This window comes from Petaurus breviceps, unplaced genomic scaffold, assembly GCF_028583685.1.
Source record: "Petaurus breviceps papuanus isolate PSGF00001 unplaced genomic scaffold, PetGlider_PUasm1.0 490, whole genome shotgun sequence".
In the NCBI taxonomy this organism is placed as follows: Eukaryota; Metazoa; Chordata; class Mammalia; order Diprotodontia; family Petauridae; genus Petaurus; species Petaurus breviceps.
Genome location: NW_027186352.1, coordinates 26,083,134 through 26,098,536, shown reverse-complemented (window position 1 = coordinate 26,098,536; position 15,403 = coordinate 26,083,134). Strand labels below are relative to the sequence as shown.

Sequence of the window (15,403 nt, the reverse complement as noted above, 5' to 3'; positions counted from 1 at the left end):
TGAGGAGGCGAGGTTAATGATTTCTGTCTCGGAGAAGCCGAGTTTGAGATGACCGGAGGGCAGGCTGGTGATATGGGACAAGAGCCGACGACAGAGACTGGGCCCGGCTCTTTAAGTGAGTGTAAGGCCGACATGACGCCCACAGCAGGTGTATTTACAGGGTAGATTCCCAAAATGTAATGAACTCTCTTCCCCAAAGGCAAGACCAGTTTGGAACATCACTCTGAGGACACCAGGAGGTCAGATTTAGCAAGATATTCATCACTCATGCAGAGAGCACCGACATCTCGAGAACTCTGTCAGGCCTCCCCTAGGCAAGTGCCTCCCACACTGGGCTCCATGTGATTCAGGCTGTATCACAGCTGTGAGCTGGGCCAGAGCTCAGAGCAGGTCACTTATGCCTGTTCATGGGCTGGGGAGATCCTCCTGTTCCATTAACATTGCAGTGAGTTAACTGAATAATGAAACCTGCAGTGTTATAGAGAGAAGAAGGGCCCAAACAGAGCCTTGGAGTATGATGAGCCCACAAAGGTAACGCAGTCCCAGGAGCCAGGAGGAGAGGGGTGATCTAAGGAAGCCAAGGAGAATGAGCGCCAAGAAAAGACTTTGGAGAGCATAGTCCCTATTGGGCGATGGAGCCGAAAACTCGATTGTAAAAGGTTTTGAGAATTGAGTGAGAGGAGGAGCAGCTGAGTGAGATACAGGCAGCTTTTTCTAGGAGTTCAGCTGAGAAAAAGGAGGAAAGATCAAAGGCGATGGATTGGGGGGTGGTAGGGTCTATTTTGGTAACATTTGTGCAGGCACGTAGGCAGCTGAGCAGAAACTAGTAAATCACGGGGGATGGGAAGAGGCCGCGTGGGGCTAATTGAAAGGGCAGGCTTCTTGAGAAGAGGTAGGGGGTGAGGCATGTGGAATAAAAGGAAATACATGAGTGATTGGCCTTGGAGAAGGGCGTGGAGTAAAGAAAGAGGATGTTGGGGATGTTCTTGTGTCATATTTAGAAGGTATTATCCTTTTTATAATAATACAACAGAACTTCATCTTAATGTGATGGGTACTTTTGTTCCTAACAAGTATTCTCAAAACATAAGGTATCATTGACAGTGTTCCCATTTATTTTTTCAGTCACTAAGCAAGACTAATATTGTCTCTCTGTAACAGTTACAGTGGCAAACCCCATTTCAAATTAATAGGATGTTGCAAATATTAGTGTATATTTCTTTGATAAAACAAATATTTCTTTATTCACTCTTTAGCTAAGACATTATTAGTTTTCAAATTCAAACCCTTGTTTTAATATATTTTCACAGACAAGTGCATTTGTTACCCATTCTTACTCAGAGCAAGGCAAAATATATGATGTTATGAAATAAATAGGTCCCTCGAGAAACAAGAATTGGTTGTGGAGTATTAATAAGCAGGTCTTCTGTTTCATTTGCAGAACTGGTGTGTGTTTATTTTTTAAAATACTATGTTAATTATCATCTACAGTTCTTTTTCATATATGTAATCGCTTTCTGATTCTGAGTCTCAGGTATCAATTTGGGGGCCTTTCACTGATTTATTTAGAGAGATTTTCAAAACGTCCACCAAATATACATCTAAAGGAAGAATTCTCTGCATTACTTTCAAAATTGTTTTCATTATCTGAACTTCCTCTGACCTTAATTCTGTTCTTTTCTATGCACTCTTTCTCATTTTAAATTATATTTTTTTCAATTAACAAGCATTTATTTCATACTCTGCTCACACACACCATGATTTTTTTTTTAAAAAAAAAGGGGGCAATGAAACCCTTTTAACAAATATGTGGAGTCAAGCACACAAGTTACCGCATTGACCATGTCCAAAAACATGTCTCTTTCTGCATCTTGAGTCCATCCACCCAGGTTAGAGGTAGGTAGCATGCCTTACCTTCTGTCCTCTGGAGTTATGGGGGGGCAGGGGGGAGCACTGTGTTGATCAGAATTCTTAAAAGTCTTTCAAAGTCGTTTGTTTTTATTAGTGTGTATATTGTTGTCTTGGTTCTGCTCACCTCACTCTGCACTAGTTTGCACAAGCTTTCTCAGATGTCTCTGAAGATGTCTTCTTATGGCACAGTGGTGATATTCCTTTACCTTGGTAGACTGTCATTTGTTGAACTCTTCACCAGTTGATGGGCACCCTCTCAGTTTCCAGTTCTTTGCCACCACAAAAAAGAGCTGCTGTAAAAATGTGTGCGTCTGGTTCCTCTCCCTTCTCCGTGGGGAGGCACAGGCCTGGCCGTGGTAGGGCTGGGTCGCAGATCCCAAGGGCTTTCCAGAGTTCTGTAAAGGATTTCCTGGGCTGTTTTGTTTTCATAAAGTTGGCCAATTTACAATAGATGGAAAAGCTACAGCTCCTCACGATTTCTGACTAGTCTGATTGTCTGTGGCTTACAGTTTTGAAGAAGTGTGTGCACACCCACATTTAATCCAGCCCTTCCTCACATTCCATTGTGTGACCTCCCCAGTTAGATTGTGAACTCCTTGAGTTTGGCCTCTGTTCTCCCCCTGTAGTGCAGTGCACGTGGGAACTGCTGGAAGGAATAGAAGGTCGATGGCCTTCTGAGATCTGTGGAGGTCAATGATGCTTGCCTCAGAATTCACACTTTTCTTAAGAGTTTCTATCCCACTGCCAGGGTGGACAAAGAATGGTTTTCGTTCACCCCTTAGGGGTTTAATGTAGATTAATTTATCGTTTTTTCCTGTGTGAGAGGAAAGAATTCTGTGTTGTTTTCAGGTTGATATTTTTAAAAGAACAGAAACAAGAGAGCATTAAGAGGAAGAGGAGGAGGAGGAGAAGCCCAGAGATGTAACTGAGTCACTTACAGGGATTGGTTAGGAGAAGTCCCTTCTGTCTATGTTTGCAGGAGGGATTCGGCCTGGACTGTTCTGCCCGAGAGGCTGACACTAGTACGTGCAAGGAGCAGAGCCTGGCAGGGGCCACATGTGACTCAATGTAGAAATGACTACTACCCGCTGAGAGGACAAGCTCCTTGTCAGGCGGAAGCTGGGAGGCCACTTGGACCTCTTGTGTTCTGGCACCGCCATCTCCCACCCTCCTCAGCTCAGTCCCCATCTCCTCCCCAGTCCCTTGCACACCCTCACTCTGGTGCAGCCCCTGTTCCCTTCACACCTGCTGGGGGCAGGGAGGGGTCTGCCCCCATGCCCCTTCATCTCCACTCAACTGCGAGAGAGACCTTCCTCGGGTGCAGCTCTGACCCTGTCACCTCTTTCTATTCAGCAGATTCCTGTGTCTCCATCACCTTTAGGATCAGATGTAAAATCTTGTGTTTGCCTTTCCAAGCCTTTAACCACGTAGCCCCTTCCTAGCCCTCGCTGCATAGCCCACAATAGCTGACTGTCCTACCCCCACCCCCTGGGCTAGAGTTCTCCCCCCCTGGTTTTGCCTCCTGGCTTCTCTGCTTTCCATCAAGTCTGAAACTCAGATCCACATCCCTTTAAAGCCAGGCAGGGCCTTCTCTCTGAGGGTTTCTCAGCTTAGTCCTGTGTGTAGCTGGTGTATACGTAATCGTGGTATATTGTCTTCCTTGTTAGACTGCAAGGGGAATGACTCTGTTTTGTTTGGTGTTGGTGACCAAGGATAGAACGGGTACGTGCGTAAGAAACGCTGGTGAACCCGTCCCTTCCAGCTTTGGCTCTCTGATGGACATTAACAGTCGGGATTCTGAGGTCGTGCTGTGAAGTCCTGGAGCCTCTGCTTCTTCAGGAGGGGAGGTGACATTGGAAGTGGGGATCTGGGTGTTTACTTTTTTAAGGTTTTAAATGAAGTTGTTTTAGCTTCTCAAGGATCCAGGCCTAGCACTTCCTTAAGTACAGGCTCCTTGTTGCCAGAAACCCCATTGTCCCTTTGTGGGGTGTTCATGTGTCCTCTGTTCCCTGCTGCCTGGTCTCAGTGATGGCTCCAAAGTCCCTCTAGATCCAGTGGGAGGGGACTGAGTCTTTTTTCCTCAGCCTCTCTTCCCCTGTGCCCCAAGGGATTCCCTGTCAAGGGCTTGGGCTGGGAATCCTCTCTGCCCACAGATGTCAATCACTTTAGGTCACACTTTTCTCTTTTCTCTCATCAAATAAGGCTTTTTATACTTCAGAATTTTCTAAGCCACATCACAGGATATAAAGGATCCTTTGGAAATGGCAGGTGTGGTTTTGTTTATTTAAAGCATCTAAGTATCATTGGGGGGACATGTCATGTCTTGCCAACGTATTTTGGATGGACATGTGTGGATACTTCAAAAGTGTGTCCATTGATTAGGCTCGTGGTGTTTGCATCGAAAGTTTTTATGCACCACCAGACATAGCACTCTTGACTTTCTTTCATTAACAGCACAGATTGTCCGTATTGATAAAAGGATCATGTTTTCTGTATTGAGGCAACTTTGCATTTCTGTAGTTGTACTTTATTATCCCCCCCCCTTTTTTTAAATCTTTTTGGGTTACAGACCAAACTGAGATGCTGTAAATATTCTTGTGTATATCCATAAATGCGCGCGCGTGTGTGTGTGTGTGTGTGCGTGCGTGTGTGTGTTTGTGTGTGTGTGCGCTTTTCCCTTTTTTTTAACTTTTTGGTAATAGTATTGCGGGGTCAGGGTATGCACAGCTTGATAGTCCTTGGGTATGGTTCCAAATTGCTCTCCAGAATGGTTGAGTCAGTTCATAAGCCCACCAACAATGCTGTAATGCCCCAGTTTTCCCATATCCATCCCCTCCAACATTTATCATTTTCCTTCTTTGTCTTATTAGCCAGTCTGATGGGTGTGAAGTCGCTCCTCAGAGTTACTGCAGGTCGTTTAAAGGAGACACTCAGAGCTGGCAGGGTGGGGCTGATGAGGAAAATCCTTGTGCCTCCTTCTGTATCTTCTGCACGATAAAAGGTTTAGACCTGAATGCTCATCCAGCTCTAATTGTATGGTCTCCGTATTGTTTTAATGAAGAGAGAGCGCCAGACTGGGAAGCCCTGGGTTCAGGACTAGCCTGTGACATATCCTAGCTGCTTGACTGACTGAACAAGTGTCCTCGCTCCTCAAACGTTAAGGCCAAGATGTAGAGAAGGTGCCAGCTGACTCTGGTGGGGTGGCTTTCCCTCTTCCCCTCTGAGCCAGGCCTGGGGAGTGGTCCTGACATTTTCATTTCTTGGCTTGTTCCTGCTGCTTGGGTTTACTTCCTTCAGACTCTCCCCTCAGTTCCTAGGAGTTCTCTAGCCAAAGACATCTTGCTCTCACTTAGTAATGGCTTGATGGGGTTGTCTGAGAAAGCCCTCTTGAAGAGAGATGTACTTTTCTCTCCTCCCTCTTTTCCAAAAACATATTTGTGCAGAGGTTTTGGTCCCTCTTCCACAGGACAAAGAAGTGGTTGGTGGAATTCAGAAATGATTTCAGTTTTCTTTCTCCTCTCTGGCACATGAGCTGAGGAAGAGAGGCCCTGGGCTTTCCCCCAGGAGGAGGGAGGATCAGACTCTCTGTGCACTCTGGCCTAAAAGCTCGAGTGTGGCAGTGTCATCGTAATCCTGTGAGACTTGAAAAGCCCCCTTCATATTTCAGGCATCCTGAAGAAATTTGAGGAAGAAGACCTGGATGACCTCTTGAGGAGAAGACTGAAAGACTCATCTGAAACCCCGGGTGCTCTGTGGCACATTTATGCAGGCAAGGATGCCGACAAGATAAGGGAGTTTCTCCACAAGGTACGTGGTGCCTGTGTCCCTTGGTGTCACCCTTCTACAGTCAGTCAGGAAGCATTCATCATGCTTTGGCTTTGCTCAGGGAAAACAGTCCCACCTCCCAAGGAGCTGGAGAATCCAGAAAGGGGAGGAAGGCATTTCTCCTTAAATAGATAGTCTGGAAGGAACCAGCCGATCAGAAGAAGGGAAGAGACAGACTCCAGGGGGGCTACTGGGGCATAGAGGAGAAAGTCCCAAGCAGAAGGAAGGCCGGGCTGGTCTGGGCACTCCTTTGAATGGAGATTTCTGAGAAAGCTGACAAATCAGAGAATAAGAAGATTTGTGTAATAGTTTTTGTTTTCTTTTACAACTTTTTAAGATTGATATTGGATTTATTGAATAGTGTTTAGATTGTTTTGGGAAGAGTTAAAATTGGAAGCTTAGAGATCTGAAAACAAAACTCTGGACCAGGCCTACGCAACATTCGGCCCTTGGGCCACTTGCAGCCCACAAAAGGATTTTAGGCAGCTTTCAAAAATGGATAGGAGCTAAAACAGGCCTGTGTAGCATACCACAAGGGCCTTGGGATGTGCAGGCCTGGTCTGGACTGTTAAGTAACAAGGATTTGAATTGTCAAGCTCTTCCTCCGGTTGCATCCCCCCTACCCTGCCCCTTCATTAAGGGCTGATCTCTTGATGAACCAAAAAAGCTGCCCCTTGAGTGGTGACTGGTGGTAGCCATCTAAAAAATAGGCCAGTGGCTGGGCTTTGCTCTGTACGTTTCGGGGCAGTTGTTCCCACGCTGCACATTGGCCTGAAAACAGGGTCTTTGTGGTCATTGTGTCTGGTGGTTATCGGTTTCCTTTTTCTTTTCTCTCTCTGCACTCCCTCATCAGCTTCCGTAGATTTAATTACCATCTCTCTGCTTGCTGATAACTCCCGTCCAAAACAGAACTCATTGTCACACATTAGGAAATAATATTTGTGAAAAGCACTTGGCACCAGCCTGGCCCATGGTAGTGACTGTATAGATGCTTGTTCAGTCCTCCCCTTCTCCCCTGACTTCCTTCCTCCCAGTCCCTCGGGCTTGCATCCTAGGCATTCTCTTCAGTTGCCCTCATCTCTGTCACCTTCATATCCAAGCTGTTGACAAGGCCTGGAAGTTTGATCATGGCACCAGTATACTCCTCTCCTCACCTCGTGCCCGGACAGTGCTGCAGCTGCTGGTGGCTCTGCCTTCCTCAGGTCTCTTAACTTCCTCCATACCCTCCTCCACTCAGCCACTAGAGTGACTTAACTAAAGCAAAGGTCCTGCTTTACCTCTCCCCTCCCCTCGTCATCTCCACTGGCGCCCTATCACCTCCAAGATCAGAACAGACTTCTCTGCTTGGCGTTCAGAGCCCTGCATGACCTTCTGCCACCTTCAGTCTTCTCCCACTTACCGCCTTCCGTCTGCTCCTCTGCCTGTCCCCCCTACCTGGAATGCTCTCCCACCTCTACCCTCCTGCTTACGTCTCTGGCTTCCTTCAGATTCCAGCTAAAATTCTCCCTTCCCAAACCCCTCTGACATCCAGCACTTCTCTTTTATCCTGCATGGTGCTTGTATGTTGTCTTCTCCATTGGAGTGCCCTGGCACTTGAGCACAGTGCACACCAGCACACCAGCTCTGTTTACTTTTAAGCATGTCACCTTCACGTACGATTAGTCCAGACCTTCCCGTAGGATTAGTCCAGACCTTCCCTCTGTCCTCTCCTTGTCAGTCATTAGAATGTGACTCTTGGATTCTGTTCTGCTGCCCTGCCCTAGGCCCAGTGACAGTCAGTCTTCCACACCTGAAGGGTCTCTCTGGTTCCACTGGGGTCTACACACCCATCCTCTCCTGCAGGAGTGACTCAGTGTTTTGTGTATTCAGAATTTAAGTCATTAGTTGGTGAAAGGTTATCAGCTAATACAGACTCTCAGGCTGGTGACTAGCCATTGATTGATTCCTCCCCCTTCCCCAGAGCAGTGTCTGCTAGCACAAGGGAGGCGGTTGACCATGGGCGTTTGTCTGGCTTGGTGAGGTGCCCTTGTTTTCGGTGGGCTGCTGTGGCTGGAGACCTGGCCAACAAGAGCCCAGCAGACAAGGCACCAGAGGAGCGTGGCCTCTGTCAGTGCGCTTCCTTGGGTTTCTGTCATTTCTTTGAGCCCAAATCCGGTTCTCTTTTTCTGTTTGACTCAAGACCTTGGAAATAGATGGTTGTTGCTTTAAAGACAAACTTTGTTGTTGTTGCCTCCTGTCCTGAGCTGGACGTGTGAACCGTGTGTGTCATTCCACTTTCCAGATTGCGAAAGAACAAGGCCTGGAAATCCTCCCAGAGCATGACCCCATCCGGGACCAGAGCTGGTATGTGAACAGAAAGCTCCGCCAAAGGCTGCTGGATGAGTACGGCGTGAAAACGTGCACTGTCGTCCAGTTTCTGGGCGATGCGGTTATCTTGCCGGCAGGTGCGCTGCACCAGGTAAAAACCGAGACCGCATGGCTTGTGCCTGTGGCTGAGGGAGTCTCTGGGCTCGCACGGGTGTCTGACTGCACGAGCCTCCATGTGTTCGATAACAACTGACACAGCCCACCACCAGTAGAGGCTGAGGATTGATTTAATTTGTCACTTTTTAATTGTTTTCTGCTAGCATACTGTGTTGTGTTCTGGCTTAAGTCTTAAAGGTTTTCATGGAAAGTTGAAAAGGGACACTTGGTGGAATGCATTTTTTTAAATGCTCACTGTACTTGAGACTACAAGAGGAAAACAAGACTGAGACTTAGGGGACCAAATCTGGTGGCCCAGAAAATTATTCCAGCCCCCATTATGTCACTCTAGTGTTTTCCCTCTTAATTATGTCTAATTTATCCTTTATAAAGCTTGTTTATTCATAGTTGTTTCATGTTGGCTTCCTCCATTAGACTGAATTCTTTAAGAATAGGGACTATGTCTTGCCTTTTTTTTTGCATCTCCATCATTTAATATACAGTACCTGGAACATAGTAGGTGCTTAATAAATGCTTACTGGCTGAACAAGAGGGTGATGAGACAGAGTAGCCTGACTCCAAATGGAAAATCATTTGGGTGGAAGCAAATTAACTTCTGGGAAACAAGTCTTCATCTTGTTCCAAAGTACCAAAGGGGTGGGAAGCTAGGGAGTTTCCTGTGCGGTTTGCACTTTTCACCATTCATTATAACCAGATTGAAAGAGTAGCTGAAAATGGAGCCAACAGTAGATTCACTAGTCATGGGGGAAGGCAGGACCTGGAGAACTGAAATCCCTGGGTCATTCAAAATCCTTACTTCATGGCTCCTTGTTTAACCTTCCCCTCCTTTGGTGGAAATGCCAGCAGGCAGGGAAATGGCCCAGAGAGGGAGGAGTGGAACACCAAGAGATGGCTGCAGAAGGAGTTCTGCCAGTGAGGGTTACAGATGTGCTTGCTTTCAGAGGACTTGATAGATGCAAATTCATAGTTTGACTGATTGTCTTCTGAATTCTTTCGTTTAATAAAATGCTTTCACTTTCATCAGACAAACCCTGAGGGATAAATAAGTGCAAGCACTGAGTTATATTTTTTAGAAAAGGTAGAGAGGCTTCCCACCCTAGCTCTGTGGGCTCAAATACTGCTTTGAGTTTGGATCCCTGTTCTTCCTGCCTGATTCACCTTGAACAAGTTATTTTTCTAGACTTTTAGCTCCCTCATTTGTAGAACAAGAGGATTGGACTAGAGCCTTAAGATCTCTGCCGACTCTGTGACTTCCCTCACCCCTTCTCTGTTGAGAGTTCATCTGCTACCAAATGGTCCCATGTCGGGCAGGCTTGGCCTGGTGCTTTGTGACAGCTCCTCTGGACCGTTAAGCTCTAGGAAAAGAGTCTTCTTCATCTTGCAGTCCCCGGGATCACTGGGCAAAGGCTTTTGTTAGAATTTTGTTTTCTTTTGGGGCAGGTGCAGAATTTTCACAGCTGCATTCAGGTGACTGAAGACTTTGTGTCTCCAGAACATCTTGTACAGTCATTTCACTTAACACAGGAACTAAGACTGCTGAAAGAGGAAATAAACTACGATGACAAACTGCAGGTAAGGGCTGGCTGCCAGAGGGAGTCTTTGTCTCGCCAACGGCTTCCCCCAGCAGCATCCAAGCCCCCAGTTAAGATCTCTCTTTCTTGGGCCCATCACCCCTAGCTGCTCTGATTCATATGGAATTTTCATTTCGTCCTTTTTCAGTTCAAGTGACCAGAATTCCAACATCTCTTCCAGGTCAAAAATATCTTATACCACGCAGTTAAAGAAGTGGTGAGAGCTCTGAAGATGCGTGAAGACGAAATGGAAGAGATAGAAGAGAACTGAGCGCTCCTGGATTGGATAGGGCTCCTTGGCCCTCACATGAAGATCAGCGAGCACCCTAACAGGAACTTCATAAAACCATCAGTGCCAAGAAACCGTACCTAGTCCAAGTGTTTGCTTGTTCTGGCACCCGCAGCATCGTAGGTTCGTGTGTCGTGGCGACTGTGATTTCGTGTTAGTTGTTAACATAAGGCAGCTCCCTGCTGCCGTCTCTGTATCATAGTGTACATGGAGTTTGTGAAAATGTCAGATTTAAAATGATGTATTTATTTTTGGGGGAAAAAATACAAAAAAAATTCTATGCTATATTGTTGATCATCAGATGTAAATGTGATCTTGTACAGTTTGCTAAAATAACTGATATTTTTCACTACATTGAGACAGTTTACTGTGAGAGTGGTACACAAACACCAGCTATTGCCTGCGTTGGGGAAATTGCTGAATCGCACAGCAGTCATGTCATCATCTGAAATTTACTGCCAAATAAATGTAAAGTTTGTAAAATAGAAAAGTATATATGGTAGATGTTAAATACAGACACTTCAATACTTTATTGAAGCTATTCAGTGTACAATTAAACATTTTCAAAAGGTGTAATTTATTTAAAATTGTCTCATTTTGGTAAAATTTATGTGGAACTTTTAAAGCTTAATATTAAACTTAATATGCTGTAAATATATACATATATACATTCAATGATGTATTTTTTTAAAACATTGGCTTGCTTTATTTGTTAAAAGTGCAAGTGTTACACATGGCTTTGTACATTGACGTTGAAAGGGGTTTTACATTTTCCATTAAAACGATGACTTTATCAGATATTGGCTTGCCGTCTGTTTCTCCAGCTTGTGCACTGGATGGTGGTATTGGAAAAGGTGTTCTGGAGACTCTGTGATGCTGTATTATTTTCATGCTTTTGTCCTCTCTGGTTTTCTTGTGAAATTTCAGTCTTGGAAATAGACTCATTGCCCATTTGTGTAGGACTACTTGATGAAGAATATGGTTCGTTTTGGTGTCTTTTGTTTTTGTTCTCTTTATTCTATGGGACAACTTTAATTGGCAAGGGCTTCACTTCTAAATTACCAAAATTTTGATACATGAGAATAAATTAAAATAGAACTTTAAAGTATTTGATTAGTGTTTTAATTTCTCTCAAGAAAACCAGCAATCAGAGAAGAAAAAAACAGCAGCCTAAGACCATTGCTGGGCTGCTTCGTGTTCTAATCTGACTGCTGGACTAGCTCTTGGAGTTCACACTGGCAGTACCAAGAAGGGCTCTCTTGGCACCAGTGTCCCAATGGGAACAGCCTCTCCCTTCATCTCCGAAGGCAGCCCACATCCAACCCAGAGCAAGTAAGCTTTGACTCCCTTGGCGTAGACTCACTACTTTAGTCCAAACAAGCTGTCCTGTCCCCAGACCCACCTTCATAAGCTTGGAGTGGCACTTTAGCCAGTGCCCTCTTAAGGCAGAAAAGCTATTTTCTGAGCTGGTGTGTTCTAAAAAATGAGCTTTCAAACTTTAGAGCAGCGAGCGAGGGTCCTTTCAGGATCAGTCAGGCCAGGCAAATGTAGAGTAAGTGTGGGGTAGGGATGCTTTCCATCCTGTCACATAAAACATTGACGCTTTTCTGGTGTCACTGAATCTGTTCTGAGGACTCCAGACAAATACTTTAAGAGTAACAACCACAGCCTTTTTCCCAATGAGTGTTAGATGGCAATCAGGTGAGATTTTCCTCCTCGTAACCCACAACGAAGCATCCCTATGAAGACTTCCACGGGCTGGCCACAGAACAAATCTTCTCCATCCCCTTGAAGTCTGTCAGGACGTCTTGCCTGACTTCCAGCCTCCTTTGGCTATCTGAACCTCCACCATAGCTCTGACCCACTTGATACTAAAGGAAGGAGTCCGTTGTTTGCAACGTTGAGTGTTCATCCCTTTGGAGGGCGTGGCTGTGCCCATTCACTTCACTCAAGAGGGGCCAGGCTGTCCCCATCGCCTTCCTCACCCCGGAGCCGGGAAGGCCACAGGACAGAGAAGGGTTGTGACCGTGCCTGAAGTCGCTGAGGTCGTCCTGGAGCAGCCTGCTGTCCGCACCTATGCTGCCGCTTCAGAGTGCGAGGTCCTCGAAGGTGAGAATTCTCTTGACTCTTCCTTTGCTCCCCAATGCTTAGCACTGCCCAGCACATAGTAGGGCTTCATGAATACTTTATGATGTGCTGATTGATTCATTAGGTCTAGGGGATGTTACCAGGGGAGCTTCCCAAGCAGATTTTCCAGTCCATCCTCCAGATATCAGTGATCTTCTTACAGTACAGGTCCAGTGGGACCCCATTATCTTCTGGTCAAATAGAAAATCCTGTTCGGATTTATCCCCAAAAGCCCTTTATCACCTGACTCTTCTTAGACCTTAAAGCCCTCCAGATACTCTATCCAGTGACAGTCCTGGATATCTGGACATTTTACTAGTAGCTCCCCCATACCTGGAATGCTTTCCCTCCTCATCTTTCCCTCCTGGTTTATGCTGTCTTCGAGTCTTATCAAAAATCCCACCTTCGGGGGAACTCGGTGGCACTGGCCCTGGAGTCAGGAGGACCTGGGTTCAAATCTGGCCTCAGACCCTTAACACTTACTAGCTGTGTGACCTTGGACAAGTCACTTAACCCCAATTGCCCTGCCTTCCCCCCTTCTGCAGGAAGCCTTTCTCAGTGTCCCTAAGGCTAACGCCTTCCCTCTGTTGACTATCTCCAGTGTATAGTGTATGTATTGTGTTTGCATGTGATTATTTGCAAGTTGTCACCCCCATCAGACTGGGCTTCTTGGGGGTGCCATTTTTACCTGTGTTTCCAGCACTCAGCATGGCTCCTGGCCCAGAGGAGATGTTAATAAAGACAGGTATTGACCTGTTAACTTGCATGACCCTGGAAGTTGATTGTTTGCTTGGAGGAAAGGATTTACTGGGCAGCTTGGTTTCTGGGGTGTTGTCGGACCCAGCCTTGTGGCAAGAAAAGGTACTTCCTCAGTCAAGACTGTCCTCTTGGAATAAAGAGGAACCAAAGTCTGGATTTGCTGCTGCCAGCAGTTGTTAGTTTGATGCAGATCTGATAGGAGGATTGTTTCTGAAGCAGGTGCCAGGTTTGTTCTGTGCAGGTAGGATCTAAGCTATTAGGGCACTGTGGCCCTTTGTGGAGAAAGTCGGACCCACAAAAGTCTCAGGATTGGAGAGTTTGTATGGGCTGTTTGTACGGGCTCCTAGAAGTCTCGGTGGTGTTTTCTGCATTTTCGCTGAAGGGTGATGTTTGAAGGCTGTTCTGTACCTGGTATGATTATTACCTTGAGTGCATATATGGGATTGGAGCCCTCCCTCTAGGGGAGACCTAGACAAGAGCTGTTTGGAAGTCACTGAGGAAAGTTTGCCCCTGAGTGGGCTACGTTGAATTGGAATGGATTCTCCTTGGAATAGAGGAGGCAAGACAAGATCAGTTCTTTGTCCCCCAGGTTTGCAGCAACGTCGCTGTTTGGCAGCATTTCTGTTTGATTTCTGTATGCCTGTAGGTTCATATTTTTTGAGCTGGGAGGGACCATGGAGTCAGTGTTGCTGAACCAGGGTAGATAATGTAAATATGTTACTTCCAAGTTCTTTTCCTCTTGTGCGGGGAAGCCCAGAGAGCAGGGGCTAATTCCCTTCTGGTTTTATATTTTTCCACATCTTTTGAATTTGCTGCTGCTGCGGGTTCATGGGCCCAGTTAAGTCTCAGCTGCCTGCCAGCCTCATGCCAGATGTGCTGAGTGAGCCCTGTGGCCAGAAACACAAGCACATGTAGTAACTAGCATAACCTATTTTATGTCACTTTGGGCACTGGGGAGGATACCTGGAAGAAGAAAGGTGGGGACTGAGATCCCTATCAGATCTCCCCTTTGAGCAATGACTCCAGCCAGATCCTTGTTAGAGCCTACTGGGGCCTCAGGCCAAAGGATGGGGCTGACCCAGCTGTGACTGGCAGCTGTTATTTCAGCCCCTCCCGGCCCATTCTGTAATGTGGTCTGGCCTTGGTTAGGGATTGAACTCCCCTACCTTTGAGTGGGGGAAGGAGTGAAGGAAAATGTATGAGGTGCTTAGTGATCCCCAGATCGATGGAAGCCCAGCACTGGGCTGGCTGGAAGGTATAGGTTTCCTTGTCCACCATCCCCTTCCCACGGGGTGCACAGTCACCTGCGTAAGAAGGAAACTTAGTGCCGCCAGTGAACTGAGGGACAGCTGCTCACAGTTCATTAGTATGATCCTAGGATCTGGGGCTGGAAGGTCCCCCATTTTACAGATGAGGAAGTTGAAGCACAGAGAAGGGATGGAATTTGTCTATGGTCTTCCAAGGTTTAAAACCGGTTTAAAGGCAGGGAGGATGTAAATCCAGGCCTTCCGACTCCCAGGCCCATAACGCTCTCCCCAGAGCACTGTTATCTGCGTTCCCTGAGATCCCCGGACACTACTTGCATTCCTAATTACCAGTGCCCCCAAGTCAGTAGACTGACTGTGCAGCCTGGCCTCTTCTCCAGGGGCCTTGGCGAGGCCACAGGGGCTACTGGGTGTCATGGTTCCAGGACTTTCCTTAGATTATCTATCTGGATCTTTTCATAAAGCACTGGTCGACTTTCAAACGAAGGCAGAAAAAAGAATTGTTGGCAGCTTTATAGCTCCCTGGCTGCAGACAAAGTGTTTTTTCCCCTCTTGGCTGGGGAAGTTTTCACAGCTGACTTCAGCTGCTCTCAATTGGGGCTCTGTAAATGAGCCAAAAGCCAGTGTTTCAACCAGGGTGGCGGGCTCAGCTGCAGCTCTCCTAGCCAGGCCTCCCTGGCCTGCCTTTATTTCTTCTGGGGTCTGCCCCTCTTAAATTGAGACTCACTGGGCCTTGTGGCCAGCAAAGGACAGGCCCAAGACAAGAGTGGGCCCTGTAGCTGGGGGCGGCACGTGGACGCCATTGTAATGGGGTGTGCCATTTGAGGACACAGGACAGATATCCAAAGTCCCACTTTGTTGTTTATCCTTTCTCAGACCTCTTCCTGGGTCTGCCGTTGCCTCAGACAAGCACACTCATCACCTTGTCCTGGTGAGGAGCTTGTAGATGAGGGGAGATCTGGAATAACCGGGTCAGTGACCCCTGAGTATTGGCAGAGGGTAGGCTAAGATGGAGAGTGGCTGCTCTGAAAAAAGCCTAAATCAGAAGCTTGAAAATGAAAGGGACAGTGTGGTTGCTATAGAAGAGAAGGGGAGATCAGGTGAGCAGTTTGGGTTATAAAGGCCTTTGGGCAACAGGCAAACTGAGACCCTTGATGGAAGGGGCAGCAGAA

The 15,403-nt window shown here is 46.7% G+C and overlaps 1 protein-coding gene across 14 annotated transcripts in view; it reads left to right on the top strand.

The window, feature by feature from the left end:
- JMJD1C (jumonji domain containing 1C) overlaps positions 1–10,878 on the top strand; it is a 251,161-nt gene extending 240,283 nt beyond the window's left edge. For all 14 annotated transcript variants that reach the window (XM_069101875.1, XM_069101870.1, XM_069101871.1 and 11 more), the window contains 4 exons: positions 5,579–5,718; positions 8,018–8,194; positions 9,661–9,792; positions 9,973–10,878. In XM_069101875.1, coding sequence (XP_068957976.1) covers positions 5,579–5,718; positions 8,018–8,194; positions 9,661–9,792; positions 9,973–10,062 — 539 coding nt within the window. In that variant the 3' untranslated portion in view covers positions 10,063–10,878. The remainder of the gene's footprint in view (positions 1–5,578; positions 5,719–8,017; positions 8,195–9,660; positions 9,793–9,972) is intronic.
- Positions 10,879–15,403: the final 4,525 nt, after the last annotated feature.